Below are 20666 nucleotides of genomic sequence, written 5' to 3' on the forward strand. Positions count from 1 at the left end.
TTAATCTTCTTTGATAAATAGCTTGAAATACTGTGCAGTTATGTGAGTGGGCTCGCCTCTCCACAGATCTGACCTTGGCCTCACCTACTCACCTACTTTTTGTTTAACGCCGTACTACTGAACATTCCAGGCAACGCAATCTCCATGGAAACAAGCAGGTGGCCAGTCCTCCTTCAGAAAAGTTACATAGTGTAGTACAATGCGAATGGGCTTGCCTCTCCACAGATCTGACCTTAGCTTTGTGGTGTTATTTTTGTTTAATGCCATACTGTGGAAAGTTACAGGCAAAGTGACAACATCTCCATGGAGACGAGCAGGTGAAGATCCTCCCTAAGGAAAGTCATGTAATGCAGTTACAGTCAGAGTGGACTTGCCTCTCCATAGATCTGACCTTGGCTTTGTGGTATCACCTATCATGCAAAGGAAGCTTCCAGGCAAAGCAATAACATCTCCATGGAAACAAGCGGGTGACCGATCCTCCCTCAGAAAAAAGTTACACAGTGCAGTTGCAGTGAGTGGGCTCGCCTCTTCACAGACCTGACCTTGGTTTTGTGGTATCACCTACGTTTTATCTAATGCCATACTCCTGAACATTCCAGGCAAAGCAATAACATCTCCATGGAAACAAGCAGGTGATCAATCCTCCCTCAGAAAATGTACATAGTGTAGTTACAATGAGAGTGGGCACGTCAGCTCTCCTCTCCACGGATCTGACCTTGGCCTTGTGGTATTATTTTTGTTTAATGCCATACTGTGAACAATTACAGGCAAAGCGACAGTATCTCCATGGAGACGAGCAGGTGACAGATGCTCAATCAGAAAAAGTTACAGGTTGCGCAGGTATGATGAGAATGGGCTCGCCTCTCCATAGATCTGACCTTTGCCTTGTGGTATCATCTTCTTGTCTGTTTTAACGCCATACTGTGGAACATTCTAGGCAAAGCAATAACATCTCCATGGAGACAAGCAGGTGACCGATCCTCCTTCAGAAAACGTACATAGTGTAGTTACAGTGAGTGTGGGTTCGCCTCTCCACAGATCTGACCTTGGCCTTGTGGTATTATTTTCGTTTAATGCCAGACTGTGAAAAATTTCCAGGCAAAGAGACAACATCTCCATGGAGACGAGCAGGTGACAGATGCTCCCTCAGAAAAGTTACATAGTGCACCTAAATTAAACTTCAACTAAATTTAGCCATTCAATTAGCAAGCTGTAATTAGAATTGTCTGTAGCAAAATGTAACGACAACAGTTGCAGTAGAGAAAATAATTAGGATGTTTTCAGCTGTACTAATTAAGCAGAGGGTAACTTGAACAAACATGCTACTGTTGTACTCTTGGGCAAAACACTTCATCCTTGGTACCTAATTCAGTTACAGTAAATGCAGTATGTTAAAGATATTTTCAGAATGTCGTTTCCTCATCGCACACATACCTGGAGTTGTGTTTTGTTTCTTTCACACATGTTTAACACACAAACCCTGGGTATTTAGGCCACCTTGTGATGTCATGCGGTAATACAGGAAGTGCTCGACTGTGTTTTTTAACTCCATACACCTTCACTAGAATCATTTGGAGGATTTCAGCTCTGGAATTCCCAACAAATCGTGACATCATAAACAGAGCATTTTAAGCTTTGGAGATGTAAACAGACTAATAATCAGAGGTGGGATCTGGTTGTTTTTTTTTGCAAGTCTCAAGTAAGTCTCAAGTCTTTGTCGTCAAGTCCGAGTCAAGTCCAAGTCGAGTCTCAAGTCACTGGGCCAAAAGTCCAAGTCAAGTCCAAGTCTTCTGCGTTGACCTTCAAGTCATTTCAAATCTAAACCAAAAAAGTACCAAATATAGCTTAGATTTTTGCTATTTATATGAATTTTAATCTAATCATGGTATATTAGTATTCATATAAAAGTTTTACAAATGCAATTTTTTCCTTTTTAAATGTCTTGACAAGAGTGCAAGTTATTACAGTGAGAATAGAAAGAATTAGGTTTTTAAAAGGGCTTCACAACAGTTATTTTGTCAAGTAGTCTTTGCTGAAATGGAAGGATCATATTTTATGTAGTTCCCTCTTTTACTGCGTTGAGGAGACCATATCACAGTACTTCAGTTACTACCAAAGTAACAGACGAGAAGTGGGAGGGACGTGTTCCAGTTTGTTCGGGTAAAATTAAGCAGCACATGTATCAACTCTAAAGAGAAAAGTATTTTTATTTTATTTAAAAACATATATATTCTTAGAAGCGTCAAGTCCAAGTCAAGTCCCAAGTCTTTCTATTTTATCAAGTCAAGTCTGAACTTCTAAAAATAGTGACTCAATGAGTGCTAATCATAAAAGATTACTCAAACATGTGTAAATAAAATGAAAGATTTAACTCTATTTATGCTTTTAATGAGGTAAAAACATGGCTTAAATCTCACAAGAATCGGCTTTGTGTAACTTAGGACCTTTAACATTAACAGTTTTGTGAAGGTTTTTCAACACAGACATTCAAAATACTGCATTCCTACCATGGCTTTCCCACTTGTCCTTGTCTTTTCATCCACAAACTGCACGTTCATTGAAAAGCCAAGCAAGTTAAAAAAAAAAAAAAAAAAGTTAGCAGGGTTATATTAAAAGAACATAATATTGAATGCAAATATGTCGTGAATAGGCCACACTCATTGGACAACTTTGATGTACAGTGTATGTCCAGTACTTGTTATTGACCGCAAAAAAAAAAAAAATACTGACAAAATCCATTCAGGCAATTTCAAGGTTATTTATTGTACTTGATCGGTGGCTGTGTTGAATGGGAAAGGCCACTCGAAAAATATGTTCCAGACTTGAATACATTGAAGAGTTTGTCACATTTGAAAAGTATTTTAAAGGTGCTTCGTGTAACTTTCTTGGTGGAAGGTCCTTCAAATGTTTTTTTGTCCACGGGGATGTTATTGCTTTGTCTGGATGTTTAACATAGTATGGTATTATTAACGTGTATATCTTCATGGAGACCAAATAAGTTACAGGTCAGATTTTTATTTTTTTTTTCCATCTGAAATTTAATAAATGTAAGGTAGAATTGCTGAATGAGTGCGTATACATGCACATCAGTTTCTCGGTTATGATTGGGTTTTTTGAGTATCCCGGTGTCGTCATGGTGCATGTATAGACAGTATCCCGGTTATGGCAAAAGACAAACACTTCTCAGTCTTTTCACTACAACAGAAGTGATATAAATAAAGTGACCAACGTAAATAAAGTACACGTACAGTTTGCACTCCTATGACCTGCACACATATGATCGCTGAAAGACATGCACTATTTCCTATATAATATGCACACAGAAAAGACTTACCATCATCAGCACATCCTCTGTCACAGAAAAAACACATATATTCAATTGAGTCTTGTCCTTTAGTCAGAAGCTGATCGCATCAGCGAGCAGTTTTTATCACCACTAACAGTTTATGCAAATTAGCCATGCGGTTTAAAGTTTACTTTCTGTAAAATGTAAACAAGTATGTGTAAAGCTGAATTATATTATCAAACAGGCTACTGTGGCTCTGTAGTGGTTATGGTTTATATGTTGTAAAGTTGAGTTTGTTTATGCAAAAGATTTTAATGAAGAATCTGCTGTTTGGAAACGTTGGGTTTGATCTGCACAGGGGATCATAGCTCCTTACCGCTGGTTAGGAACCTCCAGAGCTTCCTATCCTAAAGGAGCTCATGGTTGTTTGTATTTTTCCTGGTTTATTATATTTATTTTAGTTCATTTTTGAGCTTGTGCATTTGTAAGATTATGTCAAGAACCCGGGATACTCCATTTGATCATGTATACAGGGATATGAGTATAACCAGGATATGGCTAATAACTGGGATACTGATGTGCATGAATACGCACTTAATGTCATACTGTGGGACATTCCCGGCAGAGCAGTGACATCTACATAGAGACAAGCATGTGATGGACATTCCACCAGAAAAGTTACACGATGGAGCTTTAAAGGTTATTTATTGTAATGGATCAATGGCTCTGTTGAATGGGAAAGGCCACTCGAAAAATATGTCGCAGAGTTGAATACATTGGAGACTTTGTTGCCTTTGAAAAGTGCGGGCCATATATTAGCTTTCACACAGACTCCGCTGGTAGTATATTAAGCAGTATTTATGCCGACCTGACAGCGCGTTCAGACTTGGGAGAATTAAAATTTACTCCGACAACCCCTGCCTTGTCAACATCCATAAATCAACGTCACTGTAGGTGGCCAAGAAACTAAGGTCAATGATGCTAAGGTGACTGGCAAGAGTCTTTAGGAGAGTACCAACTTTTACACAGTGATACAAACCGGTCCATTAGTTTTCTTTTTAGAAGCAGGAAAGTGAAACATTCATAATATTGCGATTTTCATTGAGGTTATAGGTTATATCTTTCACCTTTTGTACTGCTCTTTACACCAAAAATGTGCATAATTTTGTTGTTTTCTATGGCCAGATACTTTCAATTTTGTAACACTACCACTGCTACAAAACCTGTCTGCTTCTTTGCGCAGGATAGATACTGACCGATAGAGCTTGGGATGAAACATAAAAAATAAATAGTTACCATGGAAATACTTCATGTTTGAAACAACTCTGCAACGCGTCCACAGAGATTAGCAAACAAAGAAAAATAAAAATAACAAAAGAGCCGTTGTGGCCCCTACTGGTAAATACAGTGGATTTATAATACAATAGTGTCACAATACTTTTGAATGAATGCTTAATTTAGTGTTTTGCATCTTAAAATCTCCGTTGGTTTAACATTAGGCTAACGGCAAATCCTATGAGCCGTGACACAAAACTCTATAATGAGCGAGAAGAGAACAGTGTCTGAGATTGAGGGTATTTGCATAAGAAAAACATTAAGTAACTATATGAGGATTCCCACTAAACGGCTTAATGATACATTCTTTTGTATTGCAGTACAGCTAGAATGTAACGCTCTATCTAACTTTTCTGGTGGAGGGTATGCCACTATAGAGATATTATTGCATTGCCTGGAATATTTCACAGTATGGCATTCAGTTAATCTATCTCTATGGAGACACGTATGTATCAACAACAGGACAGGTCCGATCTGTGCAGAGGTGACCCACACTGATGCTTAATTAGATACATTTCTAAGCTCTACAGAAGTAATGGTCAAAGGCAGATTAGGTCCGTCCACACTAATACATACTAATCCGATTGAAAACGGCTCCAGAGACGGAACGATCTGGTGCCGCCGGCTCCCACGAATTCATCTGAGTACAGATCTGATCCGGCACTGTGTGGACACCTGAAAACGCTGATACTCTGATACACTGATGTAGGTCTGTGCACCGCGAAGTAGGCTATTTGACCCTCAAAACGCTAAGAGGCTAGAATACATGTCCATTCATATATACGGTCTGTGCGTATGACCTGCAGACGTATAATCTCTGAAAAGTTGAATATGAACCATCTCCAACACGATAGAAGCACAGAACAGACTCACCATCAGCAGAACACCCCTCTGTCACAGAAAGAACACATATAATCCACTGAGTTGTGACCTGTAGTCCGACAGAAGCAGAACTGCATCAGCGCACAATATCGAGCTGTTTTTTGAGCACTTAGTTTATGCAAATTTGCCATGCGGTTTTAAGTTTAGTTTCTGTAAAACGTAAACAAATATGCTCAAGGCTGTGTGGATAGGCATGGCTTGCGGACACAGAAACGACATGTGTGGACGCAGGTCATTTCCGATACGGTCATACAGTGTTATGCGGATTCGTTTCAGTGTAAACGTAGTCTTAGGTAAGGTGAACTTGAAAAATATCGCTACATGACATCACAAGGTAGAACAGATCATTTTGAGCTTTGGAGATGTAGAGACAGCCTAATAAAGGATTACTTAAACGTGTGTGAATGAAAGGTATATTTTTACAGCATTATAATTTGACTTAAAGCTCCCAATAGTCAGTTTTGTGTAATATAGGCCCTTTAATGCCATACTGTGGAACATTTCAGGCAATGCGATAATCTTCAGAAGGAAAAGCGAGCAGCAAATCCTATAGAAAAATGACATTGTGCAACTTTAACAATATAAGAATCCATTATAAACCAAATTGCTAGCCTCAAAACCCCCAAATGTGCTTTAAAAGTCTGTGTAAATGGTAGACTCATCTTAAAGGTGCACTATTTTGGCGTCCGTCACCTGCGGGTTTCTATAGAGATGTCATTGCTCTGCCTGTCATGTTCCACGGTATGACATTAAACAGCTCTACCTTAGACTTATTCAATTACAGGTGGTTTTAAAGCTCAAAAATACCTAGAAAAACAGGCATTTTGACTGTGAGCGATGTTGCCACTCCACAGACCTGACCTGTAACGTAGTGTGGTATCTTCTTCGTTTAATACCATACTGTGAAACATTCTAGACAAAGCAATTATCGTACATCTCTGTGGAGAAAAGCATTTGACAGACCCTATGCCAGAAAAGTTACATAATGCACCTTTAAATGCTTTTGCCCTCACCGGGGATAACAACACTCTCATACTTGTACATCAGCTTTCCTCGTGTTACAGAAGAAAGACTCCGACCCGTGCCTCCTGGGCTATTTGCAGCTCCGGTTTGGCTTGCTCACCCTGACAGTGACGGGGACAGAACACGACTGTGGACATGTTTGTTTAATATCTAAAAATACGGTCCGAAACTGAGCAGGAAACACGCCAAAGCTGGCTTATGTCACGTACACGCCAATCTGCGGCAAACTATGACAAATGCGTATAAAAATAAGTTGTACTGCAGCAAAAGCCTGTGCCGAGTGAACCATGTAAAATCGATCCGGGGCCAGGGCACGTGGAGGCTGCTGTCCAGTAATGAGAACGTGCTCGCTGACCATTTGATTCCACATCGGTCTTCCACAAGTTCCGTTCGGACTTTTGCACATATAAAGGCCAGTTTAGAGCTGTGAAATGCACTGACTGGCATAAATGTCTATAGTGATGTAGGGGAGGGACTGCAGTGAGTATCGGATGGTGAGTGCAGAACAACACAAGGAAACTCTATAGGGAAAGGTGGCGAGAGTTACAATTCTAAGATAATGTGGGACAGAAAGAATAAAATGAGTGGTTAGTGTTTTGTTGTTATCACAAAGCAGACTTATTAACTCGTTTTGCACAGTAAAAGTGAGGTTGGTTTAATAAAAGTAATGATGCACGATACAAACAAATACTAAAATGTGAAAGAAATGTTTTTTAAAGCTCCATATTACGCAAAACTGACTGACACATACTTCGATTTGTGTTTTGTTTCATTCGCACATGTTTGACTAATCCTTTATTATTAGTCCGTCTACGTCTCCAAAGCTCAAAATGCTCTGTTCCACCCTGTGATGTCATTAAGTTCAAGTTAACAACTACCATTCACAGCCAAAAAATGCAGAATTTGTGTGTTTAAAGATTTGTGAATGAAAAAAAACACAACTCCAGGTATGAATACAGTAAGTTTAAAAAAAAAGAAAAAGACAAACTGCAGGGTCGTTGTGTTAGTTATTAAAAATCTGATTTGGTTAAGTCATTTTCAGCTAGTAATGTTTGATTATGAAAACCAAGAATGAAAGGGACAAAAAAAATGACTGTCAAAACATTTTCAGTGATTCATTTTATTAATAAAAATCCACATGAAGCGGTTCTGAAGTGCCGAAGTAGCGCTAGATAATTCCGAATATTTTCCTTCAATAAAGCCATTTTTTTGGGGAGTTTTTTTGGAATTGATGGAGCAAAATTTGTAAATGGGACTCTGAGTGAATTCAGTACGCTAAGTTCAGCTTCTCAACAGCTCCTTTTGTTACTATCCACAAAGAGGAGTCACTAAAGATACTGAAGATTTCTGTTAGGCCCAATCAGTGTCAACAATTTCCAGTTTCCCTGCTCTTGCTGAAGTACTTGCTACGACATAATGAGCACATGGTGTAATATTCTGCTGGTATTTTGTCAGGGCGTTCTGTAAATGCCATTTAGGAGTCATTGGCAATTGACCTACATTGTTGCCTTGGTAAAACGGCCAGTTAAAGATCCCCTGCAGGACTCTATCCCTGTTAACCATATTGTGAGTGATTTGAATGGCGCGAGGTTATGAGACGTCAGCAGCCATTAGAATAATTCATCAATATGAGGCCGAGGAGGAGGGTTACAGGGAGACATTGCGCGCCGATGGTTACGCGATCCTGAGAACGTAGCATTGTTTACACTCGATTGGAGTCCTGAAGGAGTGGTGAGGTGCGTAGTGCAATACAATAGAGTCCTCCCACACAGAGAAGGCATGCATGTGTTAGTGAAGCTTAAATACTCCGAGACAATGAAGGTGTGAGGAGAAGGCTTGTAACAGTGTAGTGTGTGGAAAAATCCAGTATAGAATTCAAACTGAAAGGCACTAAAGAACTGGAAATCGAAAAATTAAGTTATCGATGTGTTAAATTACGTTTGATACAGATGCATGCTTATATTAAAGCTCCTGTATTATACAAAATTGAGCTGTATGCCGTATTATAATGCTGTTATTGCCTCAAAAATACACCTGGAGTTGTGTTTTTTCATTCACATGTTTGATTAATCCTTTATTTTTAGTTTGTCTACTGTACATCTTTAAAACTCAACATGTTCTGGACCTGTTTTCAAGTTAACAGCTACCTTTTTACCTTTTGTTCAGTAAACATGGGCAAGTCCAGAGCTGCAGAGGTTAAAGCAGAGTTTAAAAAGCACATAGGAGCACTTCCTGTATTACCACATGACATCACAAGGTGGAGTGTTTTCTGTTTGAGAGTAGAACACAGCCTAAATATGCATGATGTTAAGCATGTGTGGATGAAATTAAAAGCAACTCCAGGTTTGTTTTTGATGAGGAAACAACACTGCAACACAGATCAGAAAAATAGCCTAATATAGACATGTCAGACTCAGGCCCAGGGACCAAATTTGGCCCATGATATAATTATATTTGGCCATTATAGCGACATTATTTATTTTTTTATTTATTTTTTTTTATTATGCTTGGTCTGGATTCAATGTTTAAGCAAAACTATTATTAAACATTTATTTTAATAAGAAAAGGTCTCGAAAGAAGAGAAAACTTGCAGATGTTGTTAAAATGTTTCAGTAAATATTTAGTTTGGCCCATTACTTAATCCCAGTTTTAAAGGTTGGCCCTCTGTAAATTTGAGTTTGACAACCCTAGCCTAATATATGACCTTCAACGAACACTTTTATTGTATATGTTATTACTTTGTCTGGAATTTTACACAGTATGACATTAACTTTATCCATCTTGCATCTCAGTAAATATATTGGAAACCATTCTTTGTTATTATGGGCGGCCTCACATCTCCACAGATTTGAAGTTGATGTCTCCATGGGGATAGTAGGTGCACTGCATTTTGTATTAGACTCATAGCCAAACAGCAGTATTATGGTTTGACCTTATCAATATTCAATATCCAAGAGACATGATGTATTTTATGGGTAAATGCTTCTCCATTTAGATAAAACGGCACACTCAGAATACTAAAGAATCAACGAATCCAAGTAACTACTGCCTGTCTTAAGCCCGTAGTTGTAACCTCCTTTTAACCACTCACAGCTCCATGATGTCGAAATGAACGAATAAGTTGTTTATACTTTGAGAACTGTCACTAGACTGGGAAATTTCTACTCGTTTGGATCCAGTACAATGTTTATAGGATTTAAAATGCTGAAATCCTGTTGGAGTGCATGACATAGAGCTTTGCATGTGGTAAACACTTTCCTCAGATCCCCACATTTGCTTGGGTTTTTGCATTTGTTGGAATATGTTGAATGGGTTTTTGGCCTTGTTCAGTGCGGATTAAAGACAAGTATTTTCCTAATTGAATTGTCTCTATGGCAAGATTTTTAGAGTTAAGTACATGCAAAAACCTTCCAGCCCGGTTGGCGTGGTAAGATTGTTTGTCACAGCAACACAAACTGCTGAAAATGGATCGGTTATGGACTATGTTTGAAGTCCAGAATGGATTAATATATATTTACTACAACTACTGCATCCCCTACTACTGCTACAGCTACTGCTACCTTCACAACTACTACTACTTTCACTACTAGTACTGCTGCTACTACTGCTACTACTACTACTAATACAGAAATATATTCACACTGCAAAAAAACAAAATCTAGCCAAGTTAAGATGACTTGGATTAAGAAAGTTTTATCATGATTTGAGTAAATTTTACTTGACAAGTAAAATTATCTGCCAATGGAACAAGACTTTTTGTACTTAAAATAAGAAAATACATCTTACTACGCTTAAAATAAGAAAAAAAAAAAAAAAAAAACATTTTGCACTTAAAATAAGAAACAAAATCAAATGTTGCCTGAATTAAGAAAAACACATTTAATCCATTAGTTCATAATTTTACTTGTCAAATTGAATAGACTCAAATAGAATAAGATGTTTTTAATTTAAGTCATTTTAATTTAGCTTGATATATATATATATATATATATATATATATATATATATTTTTTTTTTTTTTTTTTTTTGGAAGTGCATTTATTCAATTAAAGTGTTTCTTCCACCTATAACTTGACCATGAAATGTAATCTGCTTGTCTTGTGTATATACTAGTACTCATAGTTAATGCCATACTGTGGGACATTTGACGCAAAGCAACAACATCTCCGTGGAGACAAGCAGGTGACAGACTCTTCGTGCAAAAGTTACACACTGCACCATTTTGTACATTTTGAACTTTTTAGTTGCTTCACTCTCTACCAATTTTGCGCTGTCAAGTATTTTCCTAATTGAATCGTCTCTGTGGCAAGATTTGTAGAGTACATGCAAAAAACCTCCTCGCCCGCCTGGCGTGGTAAGATTGTTTGTCAAGTTGTCACGGCAACAAAAGCGACTGAAAAACGGATCGCTTATGGAGTCCGTTTGAAGTCCAGAACGGAGCTTGTATGCCAGTTCATATCTGGGCAAGAACTGGTCCCGATAGCATCTGTTAATAGCTTTTGTTTCATTTCGCTTTGTCTTCTAAGCGAGTGGGCCGAACAGGAGGTGAGTCTCGCGGGGGTATCTTGACCAGCACCAGACGTTGAAGGAGCTGACATGAATAAATAATGAAAGCAGGCCAAGGAAAAATTTGGAGCTCCCCTTTTGTAGTGCTTAAACAATGCATACATAATGGGTTTGGCAAATTAGATTTCGTGGAGCCTTGAGATAAACTAACTGGATGCCAACTGGAAAATAGTGTAGCGTATGCCTTTGTCATAATAAATGAACACTTCTTAATATAATTATTTTAACTTTTAATATGCCAATTTGAACAAATGATTATAATATATGACTCTTATTTTGACAAAAATAGAAATGGTAGGCAAATCCATGAAAGTGAATATGTCAGCATAACACAAACTAAACCAATATGTTAAAGGTGCACTGTGTAACTTCTGGTGTGCCCCCTGCTTGTCTCCATGGAGATGTTATTGCTTTGCTTGGAATGTTATACAGTATTAGCCAGGCTGGCGCCACTTAGTGTCTTACTCGATTGAATTTCTCTCCAGCGACTAGGTCAGGAATCAGAATACACTAGACGGTTCGCAAAAACCCCGGAAGTGCGAGTTCAGGCACCAGCCAATCGGCAAAGAGCCACACGACTACTGTTGGCAGTGATTCCCAAGATTGAGGATTTAAAGCCGGAACAAAGAGAATGTTTGGTGAATTTTATCAAGGGGAAAGACGTTATTGCCCTTCTTCCTATGGGATTTGGGAAAAGCTTAATATACCAGTTAGTCCCGTTAGCGACGCATTACATTCTAACACTGCGAGGTCAGACGGTTTCCATGAAGTGAAACCTGCTGATGAATCAAGTTAACACAGTACAGCGTTAAACATTTATCTTGCATTTATTCATTTTAATTGGAAAAAGTCCTTGAAAACATGCAGTCTTAGTGTTACTGGGTTCACCTCTTCACAGATCTGACCTGGAGATGTCTCTATAGCGATACATATGTTTATTATACTATAGCATACTGTCATAGAACATTCTCGGCCAAAGCAATAACATCTCCACAGATATAAACAGGGGATGGACCCTCTGCCAGTAAAGTTGCACAGTACACCTTTAACAAAGCAGCAGTAGCGGCAGTACTACTATGATGGATTGATTGATAGACGGACTAACTTTTCCTGGAATACAAGATGTCCCCAGGTAATAAAATACTTTTTGCTTCAGAGTGTAAATGATAAATAAAGGCTTGTTATGAGGTATGTCTCGGATCATTTCAAAGTCTTGCATGCTCTCCTCATATACAAAAGTCTGTCTATCCGCCGCATGAAGTTAGCAGTGACCTTCAAATAGACAGTGCAGTCTACGAATACATCAAAGACGGCAGCGATAGCGTTGGCTTGGGTTTTTCATCAATTATTTTGACTTTTACCCACCAGCAAGAATATGTTTCGAGAGGTAACTTAAGGGAAAAGGTGAAAGAGAAATGAGGCAAGAATGCAATAACTTTTCCTTTTGTTTCTTGAGCCAATGTATTAATATTTAAACCGAGTCAGAACGGCTTCTTAGTGGAAATATAGCATATTTAAAATAGGGCGGCATTTGCAGATAAGTTTCAAGTTGTTTACATTGGGTGCACTTATATAGCCAGTAGAAATCAGATAACTAGAGTAATCAGATAACTCCATAATTAGATTTGGTATTATGTATTATGTATATTATGTGTATTACAGCACAAGAGAAATTAGATTATCAAGAAGACCTGGTGACATATTAATGGGTGAATTTTTAATGCAAGTGTTGCATTAGGAAAACAAAGTACAATAAATGTTTTATTTATTTAAGTCCACTCACTTCCGCTTTTGAAAAATACTGTGCCCACCCTCGCTTGATCTTGATTTTCAGTATGAATTCAGACCGTGAAAGCAGGGCCTCACGCTCCTTCTGACTTTTTTGGGTTTTAAGCAGGTAGTGTCAGAAAAGTTACCACACGGATAACTTGTGGCAGCAAAATGTTCATAGCTACGTCGCTTTTTCCCTTCAATGTTGGCTCTTCCTGTCATTGTGAAGCATCATTCACCAATCACTGGCACCATTATTGTTATCACAACATTCAGCGTCATCTATGGATAACTACACATCACAACGATTAACTGATTTATTTATTTCATTTGTACAAAAATGACGTTTATCATCAATTAAGAAAATACAACTGAATAACAAAATTGGTACAGAGCAGTGAGCGTATATCATGCTGGTGAAAATGTAAAAAGAAAAAATAATACTAATATTTAAATTTCATTTTTGCCACATTCATTTGCCTTTTTTGGTACAATATTCTTTGCTGGCCCAGGTGTTAACATCAGAAAGAAATCAAATGCCTCACATGAGCTGTAACTGTTTACATGACATTTACATAATCTGATCACGTCGAAAATCAGGTAATGACCAGATTTGTTGTGTGTATGTAAACCATAGTAATCACAGTCACTGGCCTGGTATTTGTGGTATTCATGCATCAAAAACATGTGCAAAATACCAACAGCCAACATTCCACCTGTGTTTTCTAGTGTTGTAACTGTACATACTAGTTTCCACGTCTCATTGGTTTTCAATAGACAAGGACCACATACCAGAACTCATGTAAAAGGCTGAGATCAGGTGGTAGATTGGAAGAGATAGATTTGAAACTTTGACAGATGGCGTGGGTTAAAATATGCACAGAACAATGGTTGAATAGACAAGTATTATGGTACTAGTACTTGGTATAACTAGTGATACCCAACAATCCAATACCTCAGCCATTAGTAACCATTTATACTTATATTTCCATAACTGCTACCTTAGACTTAGACGTACTTTATTGATCTACAAGGGACAACAATATAAATCATAATAATAAATTCAAAATAAGTAGCAAAAATAGCAAGAGACTGGTGTTAAAAAAACATAATTATACAAAAGTATATGTACAAGTAAAAATAAAATATAATACAAAACATATCTCAGCGCTATAGAAAAGGTCGTAAGGAAGTAAGTAGTGATTGACAGGACATAGTTATCTATTGCATAAGGGTGAGTTGTTGTACAGTTGTGTGGAGTATGGTATGAATGTAGTCCTGTATCTCTCACTGTTTGAGTGAAGCTGTAGGATGCAGTACCTGATAATATTCACATTTTATTGCTGTTACAACCACTTTTATACTCTGCAATAAATCATGTTGTATAACTAATGATACCCAACAATTAAAAACCTCATTAGTAACTTTATATATATATTTTTTATATTTGCACAACTGCTCCCTGATTCACTAGCCTGATTCATCAGACGGTTTCACTTCATCGAAACCGTCTGACCTCACAGCATTATAATTAAGACTTTTTTTTACTTAACCATTCTCTGCTATTTGGTTGTGACGTATGTAATGTGCCAAATCCCGTAGGTAGAAAGGCAATAATGTCTTTCCCCTTGATAAAATTCACCAAACATTCATCTACATCCATCTCGACCACTTTGTTTACTGTTGTGCTGTACCACAAAAGGGACCCAGACAGGCACTTGAGTTTAGGCTTCACAGCTCTTTGCTGATTGGCCGGTGCGTGGTCTACAACTCCCGACATTCTTGCAAACATCTAATGCATTCCGATTCCTGACCTAGTCGTTGGAGAGAAATGAACTTGAGCGGAGGGACTAGGTAGCGCGAGCCTGGCTACTGATTTACTACTACAACCACCATTATACTATTAGTACTACTTCTACTACTGCTGCTGCTACTACTACTACTACACTACTGCGCAATGAATCATGCTGCTTTGCTCCATTCTCTCCCAATACTGTGCTGTCATTTGCCCCATGTCTCCTCTTCATCTCACATCAGCGTACTTTCATAGTTGTCAGTTACTTTCTTTTTCTCTTCCTTCATCTCTCCAAGACGCTCTGGTGATCCCTCTGTGCACGATCTGCCCTTTGATCCATGCAAATCTAGTCAAATTAGAACAATAGTTGCCGACAATGCGCTGACGCCCCTCGCCATTAGTCTCACATTTAATTACTCAATTAGGTCTATTGTAATGGTATACAATTTGACAAGTGTTTAAAGTAATTGTCTAATCAATGAGTACGAGCTGGAGACAAGATTAGTTCAGTTTTAGTTCAGCGGAGTGAGTGTGTTACTGATTCTGCCATGATTTTTTCCCCTTTTTTTTCTCTTTTGTTAGGCTGCCTGTATTCTAAATGCGTTCTTGAAGTGGGTTTAAAACGACTGATTTGACTGCTGCATTGTTATGAGTCATTGTCTTTGTTCGGATATATATATAAAGGGCAAAAAAATCATTCAAGTAAGAGGGATTTCTCAAGGCCATAATAGCACTGACTCACTCTACAGAGAAATTTCATCTTCCTGTGATTATTCATGCTTTGATAACATATATTTACTTCCCTGCATTTTTTCTTTTGTTTAGCAGGGTTTCAGTTAAATACGACAATAAAAGTCCAAGTGTGTCCAAAAAAGTAAAAGTAGCTTTGGAGTTAAAATAAGACTGACCATATTTTAGAGCTGACCAAATATGTGAAATTGAGATATTAATTTGTACTAAAACTCATATCAAAACTAGATGAAGTACTGATGGTGCAAAAAAATAAATAAAAAAATAAAAAATCATGAGACAAAATTGCAAAAGGATTGTGGACACATGAGCAAAAATCTGAAAATTCCCCATATGCTTGCATTTGGATTAGACAAAAGCGGGTTAAGTGAGTTCACATTTTGAGAAGTTGTGGTTCCAAAATGCTACAATGAACGGCAAAAGTACTTCAAAAAATATATGCAAATGATGTAAAGGCCAAAACTGTAAACTGACCGGCACAATTTATTACAATTTACATCAAAATCTCACTTTGTCTCGATCTCGTGGACGTAAAAATGAGTTTTCTGCACCATTATTGAGAGCCACAGTTACATAATGTCAGAACATTTAAGGGGTCATTTAAGTTCATTCGTAAACATTTTAAATATTGCAGTAGCGTGAGTAATATGCAGCGTTGTTTGCAGTTCTCCTTTACAGCTATGATGCCATATTGAGATACAAATTCCTAAAAGAGACAACAACGCTACTATATAAAGAAGCGTTCACTGCTTGATTTGGGACAGGGCCCTTGTAAACACTGTTTCGCCTTTTCATTGAATGCATTTTTAATCGCTGATGACTATATAAAGCCTGTTCTCCAGTGTTCGGGATGAGTGTGACCTCCACTCATGCATACAATGAACACTTATATGTCGTTTTACGCAGTTGCACTTTTCCAACTAAAGTTCAATTGTTGTAGCACATGAAAGTTGCATGAGAAGGGTCCTGTGGGAGAGGCTATCGTTTGACAGTGTCAGACATGCTAACATTATGTCTTAATAGTGTTCAGCCTATGCATTCATTTTCACTATACACACTTCTATACACTGCTAGTCAAAAGTTTGGGCTCATCCTCTCAGTCAATGTTTTGTATGTTTACTACTTTCTACATTTTTAGTCTCAATATTTAACTTTTTCTCTTTTTTTTTTTTCTATATAATTTCATCTCTTACTTCATATATTTGATGTCTTCTGCGCGTATATCAAATTCAGAAAGTAGCAAACATAGAAAAAAGCATTGAACGAGATGATGAGCCCAACCATTTTGACTTGTAGCGCATACTAAGTCTGGAGCCAATCTCTTTTTGTATGGATTTTGCAGGGGGAAAAAATGATCGTGTTAGTTAAATGGCAGTAAATGAGATTAAAATCAATAGCTATTTAAGATGAAATTTATTCAAGGTCTGTCTTGCATTAGTTCATAGTACATTCAATAAAATAAATGTTTTTGCCTGATAAAAAATCACTCTGATCTAATAGTAAACCATCTTTTTCTTTTCTTTTTGTGTTTCAGATCTGCCAGCATGCAGTCCTGTCTCATTTTCCTCGGCTTGTTCCTGTCCGTGGCCAGATCCCAAGACACCCCCCCCTCCGAGGCCTCATCCTCCTCTCTCAGCGAATCCTGCGACTCCCTGTGTTCATGCGAGGGCAAAGATGGCGTTCTGTATTTGAACTGTGAGCAGCGGAACATAAGCAAAATCTCCCAAATCAAAGTCCCGGCAGGCGTACCCTTCCACCTGAACCTCTACAAAAATGACTTGGTCGAGCTGCGCGCTGAAGAGATGGAAGGGCTTAAGCACGCCCTCTCACTGCACATCGGGGGTAATAGCATACAAGAGTTGGAGCCGGGGGTCTTCAGCTCTCTCGGATCACTGAAAAAACTCCACATAAACAGCAATTTCCTCGTAACCCTGAAAGAGGACACGTTTCAAGGCCTGGTGAATCTCGAGTTCCTACAAGCCGATACAAATTTCATCCGGGTCATCGAGCCGGGGGCCTTCAACAAACTGATCCGTCTCAAAGTCCTGATCCTGAACGATAATTCCATTGAGTTTTTGCCCAACAACATCTTCCGCTTCGTGCCCCTCACCCATCTGGACTTACGGGGGAATAAGCTTCAGACTCTGCCCTATGTCGGCTTCCTGGAGCACATTGGTCGCATTATGGAACTACTGTTGGAAGACAATGATTTTGTTTGCGATTGTGACATTTTGCATTTGAAAATCTGGATGGAGAACATGCGAGCGCAGTCGGCGATAAGCGATGTGGTCTGTAGTCATCCGCATCAGCTTAAAGGAATCATTCTGGCTAAAGTTAAGCGGGATGTCCTGTGCCCCTCCCATGCTGAAATCAATTTGGAGGAGCCTTCCAAGTCACTGGATATGGTAGTCACCCCTTCGTCTAAACTGAATCAGATTCCCAAACAAAGTGACGCCAAAGACGACTCCAAAATTCCTACTCCGTCTCACCTCCCGGGCAGCCCCTGTGTGGAGTTCTGTGCTTGCCACAATCATCCCGTGACAGGATTTTTGATGCATTGTCAAGACCGGGGGATCCAAGAGGTTTCGGATATCGGAATACTCCAGCAGAGCCCCACTAAGCTGGTCATGACTGGGAATATGATCCAAAAGTTGCGCAAGTCGGACTTTGTCACTTATGATAGTTTGGAGCTGCTGAACCTTGCCAACAACAGAATTGACTACATAGACAATGAAACTTTTCTAAGCTTGAGTAGTCTGAAAAAACTGTATTTGAATGGCAACAGAATTGAAAAACTGTTCTCTACGATGTTCGTTGGACTGCACAATCTTGAATTCCTATACCTGGAATACAACCTTATCAAAGAGATCGCTCCTGGCACCTTTAACCCTCTCCCAAATCTCAAACTGCTGTCTTTGAATAACAATCTCCTTAGCTCTCTTCCGCCTCAGATTTTCCGAAACGTCCCTCTCAACAAATTAAACCTGCGTAAAAATCTGCTCATGCATCTGCCAGTGAGTAACGTCCTAGACCAACTCAACTCCCTGGAGCAGATATATTTAGAGGACAACCCATGGGACTGCAGCTGCGACTTGCTTAGCTTGAAACAATGGGTTGAGAAACTGAAAAGAGACACGGTGGTCGGCTCCATTTTGTGCCACACGCCAAAGAAAGTGGTACAGTCCGAACTGAGGAGTCTCCGCCACGAGATGCTATGCCCCGGGTTGGGGACCTATTACCCGGATGGGGAGGAAGTTGTCACGGCGACGCTTGGACCCGACAACAGCAGAGGTGGTTTGTTTAGCACCTTGACTGAGACTGTACCTTTGTCCGTGCTAATTCTGAGCATGCTAGTGTTTATTTTGTTGATAATCTTCTGCTCTGCCGGACTGGTGGTTTTCGTCGTGCACAGAAGAAGGAGGAGAGCTAAAAGAAAGGCTTTGGAAGAGCAACCTCGTGAGAATTCAAGTAGCAGTCCGATCCACTTACACTATAGCATGTACGGACAGAAGACTACCCATCATACTCTAACGCAACGAACAGGGCCTTCCACTTTGTACGAAGAGAGATCGCACAGTCCGATCGTCCAAATCTGTCGCAATCCTACTTACTGCGCCCAACATAAAGAGCACGAATCCGATATGGATTACAGCCTGGAAGATCCCGGAGTGAAACATCAAGTTTGTCGGAGTATCATGGAAAAGGAGAACACGTCCCCCCTCACCGGAAACCCAAAGTACAGGTCATTGCCAGGAGAGTGCCCCGCGGAGTTTGTCACACTCGCGAATCCAAATTCACTTTACAGGAACATTTTGGAGCGGGAAAAGGAGCTACAGCAACTGGGAATAACAGAATACCTTCGGAAAAACATGCCCCAGCTTCAGTCGGCGGTAGAAATGCAGGTCCCCGGACATCAGGAGGAGTTAAAATTGATGGAGACGATTATGTACACAAGACCTCGCAAGGTGATGCTAGAGCAAACTAAGAATGAGTACTTTGAACTCAAGGCAAACCTGCACACTGAACCGGACTATTTGGAGGTTTTGGAGCATCAAACTCCTTTTAACTAAAACAGACAATACTACAATTATTATTATGATATTGTTCCAAACCAAGTGCCTTGTCCTGTTTGCTTCTTTCCACAGTGTGAGATATATACCATGGGCACATCACTTATGTTTAAGTAGCACAGAATGTAACTGGTTTTACCTGTGTAATCTTTCACGTCAACCCCGCTACGTAGCTGGTGAAGAGTGTTCAGATCTGGTCAAATACTGTATACTGACAAGGTATAACATTTTGACCACTGCAAAGAAAGTATCATTGCATCATACCTGAAAGTCAATTTGGTATGTTATTATATAGTAATTAGAGATGTGTTCAAATTACCAAATGTATTAGTTTTTTGAGAAAGCTGGAAAACTCTAAGGAAGGGCCCATAATACGACATTTTCAGATCGACGTTAATGTTGTTTCCTCATCAAAATCATACCCGGAGTTTTGTTTTGTTTCATTCACACATGTTTAGCACACAAATCTTGCATATTTAGGCCGAGTTCTTCTCTCAAACTAGAAGCACTGTTCAAACTTGCGATGTGTGCTACACTGTGTTTTTAAAGTCTATACAACATCGTCACTAGAATTATTTTTGGTGATTTTAGCCCTGGAGTTGCAAATCTCTACTGAACAGAAAGGTAAAACAAAGATTTAACTTGAGAACTACAGCTTCATGACATCACAAGGTGGGACAGTATTGTGAGCTTTGGAGATATAGACCAGAGGTGGGACCAAGTCTTTGTTTTGCAAGTCTCAAGTAAGTCTCAAGTCTTTAACCTCAAGTGCAAGTCAAGTCCCAGGTCACATACAGGCATGTCCAAGTCGAGTCTCGAGTCACTGCCCCTAAATCCAAGTCAAGTCTGAGTCGTCATTTCAAGTCTTTAAACCAAAGTACCAAATACAGCTTAGAATTTTGCAATTTAAGATAAATTGTACTTACAAAATCATACTATATTTATATATGAGCATTTATAGAGTATATAAGAGTTGTAGAAATTTATTTAGTTATGTTTTTCCTTTTTAAATGTCTTGACAAGATCTTAGTGTGAATCATTATGGTCAGAATAAAAAGAATTCAGATTTAAAACAGCTTCTCAAGTTTTCTCAAGTCACAGCCCTCAAGTCCGAGTCAGGCCCCAAGAAACTGACCTTCAAGTCCAAGTCCAGTCGCAAGTCTTAGTCCATTTTATCAAGTCAAGTCTC

The 20666-nt window shown here is 38.9% G+C and overlaps 1 protein-coding gene across 4 annotated transcripts in view; it reads left to right on the forward strand.

Annotated features, from left to right (window-relative positions):
* Window positions 1-20301, forward strand: part of slitrk6 (SLIT and NTRK-like family, member 6) — a 340866-nt gene extending 320565 nt beyond the window's left edge. For all 4 annotated transcript variants that reach the window (XM_055166051.1, XM_055166054.1, XM_055166058.1 and 1 more), the window contains one exon: window positions 16942-20301. In XM_055166051.1, coding sequence (XP_055022026.1) covers window positions 16952-19477 — 2526 coding nt within the window. In that variant the 5' untranslated portion in view covers window positions 16942-16951 and the 3' untranslated portion in view covers window positions 19478-20301. The remainder of the gene's footprint in view (window positions 1-16941) is intronic.
* The last annotated feature ends 365 nt before the right edge of the window (window positions 20302-20666 follow it).

Source organism: Boleophthalmus pectinirostris, unplaced genomic scaffold, assembly GCF_026225935.1.
Source record: "Boleophthalmus pectinirostris isolate CB_2022bp ecotype Guang Dong unplaced genomic scaffold, ASM2622593v1 HiC_scaffold_11, whole genome shotgun sequence".
NCBI classification, from domain to species: Eukaryota; Metazoa; Chordata; class Actinopteri; order Gobiiformes; family Gobiidae; genus Boleophthalmus; species Boleophthalmus pectinirostris.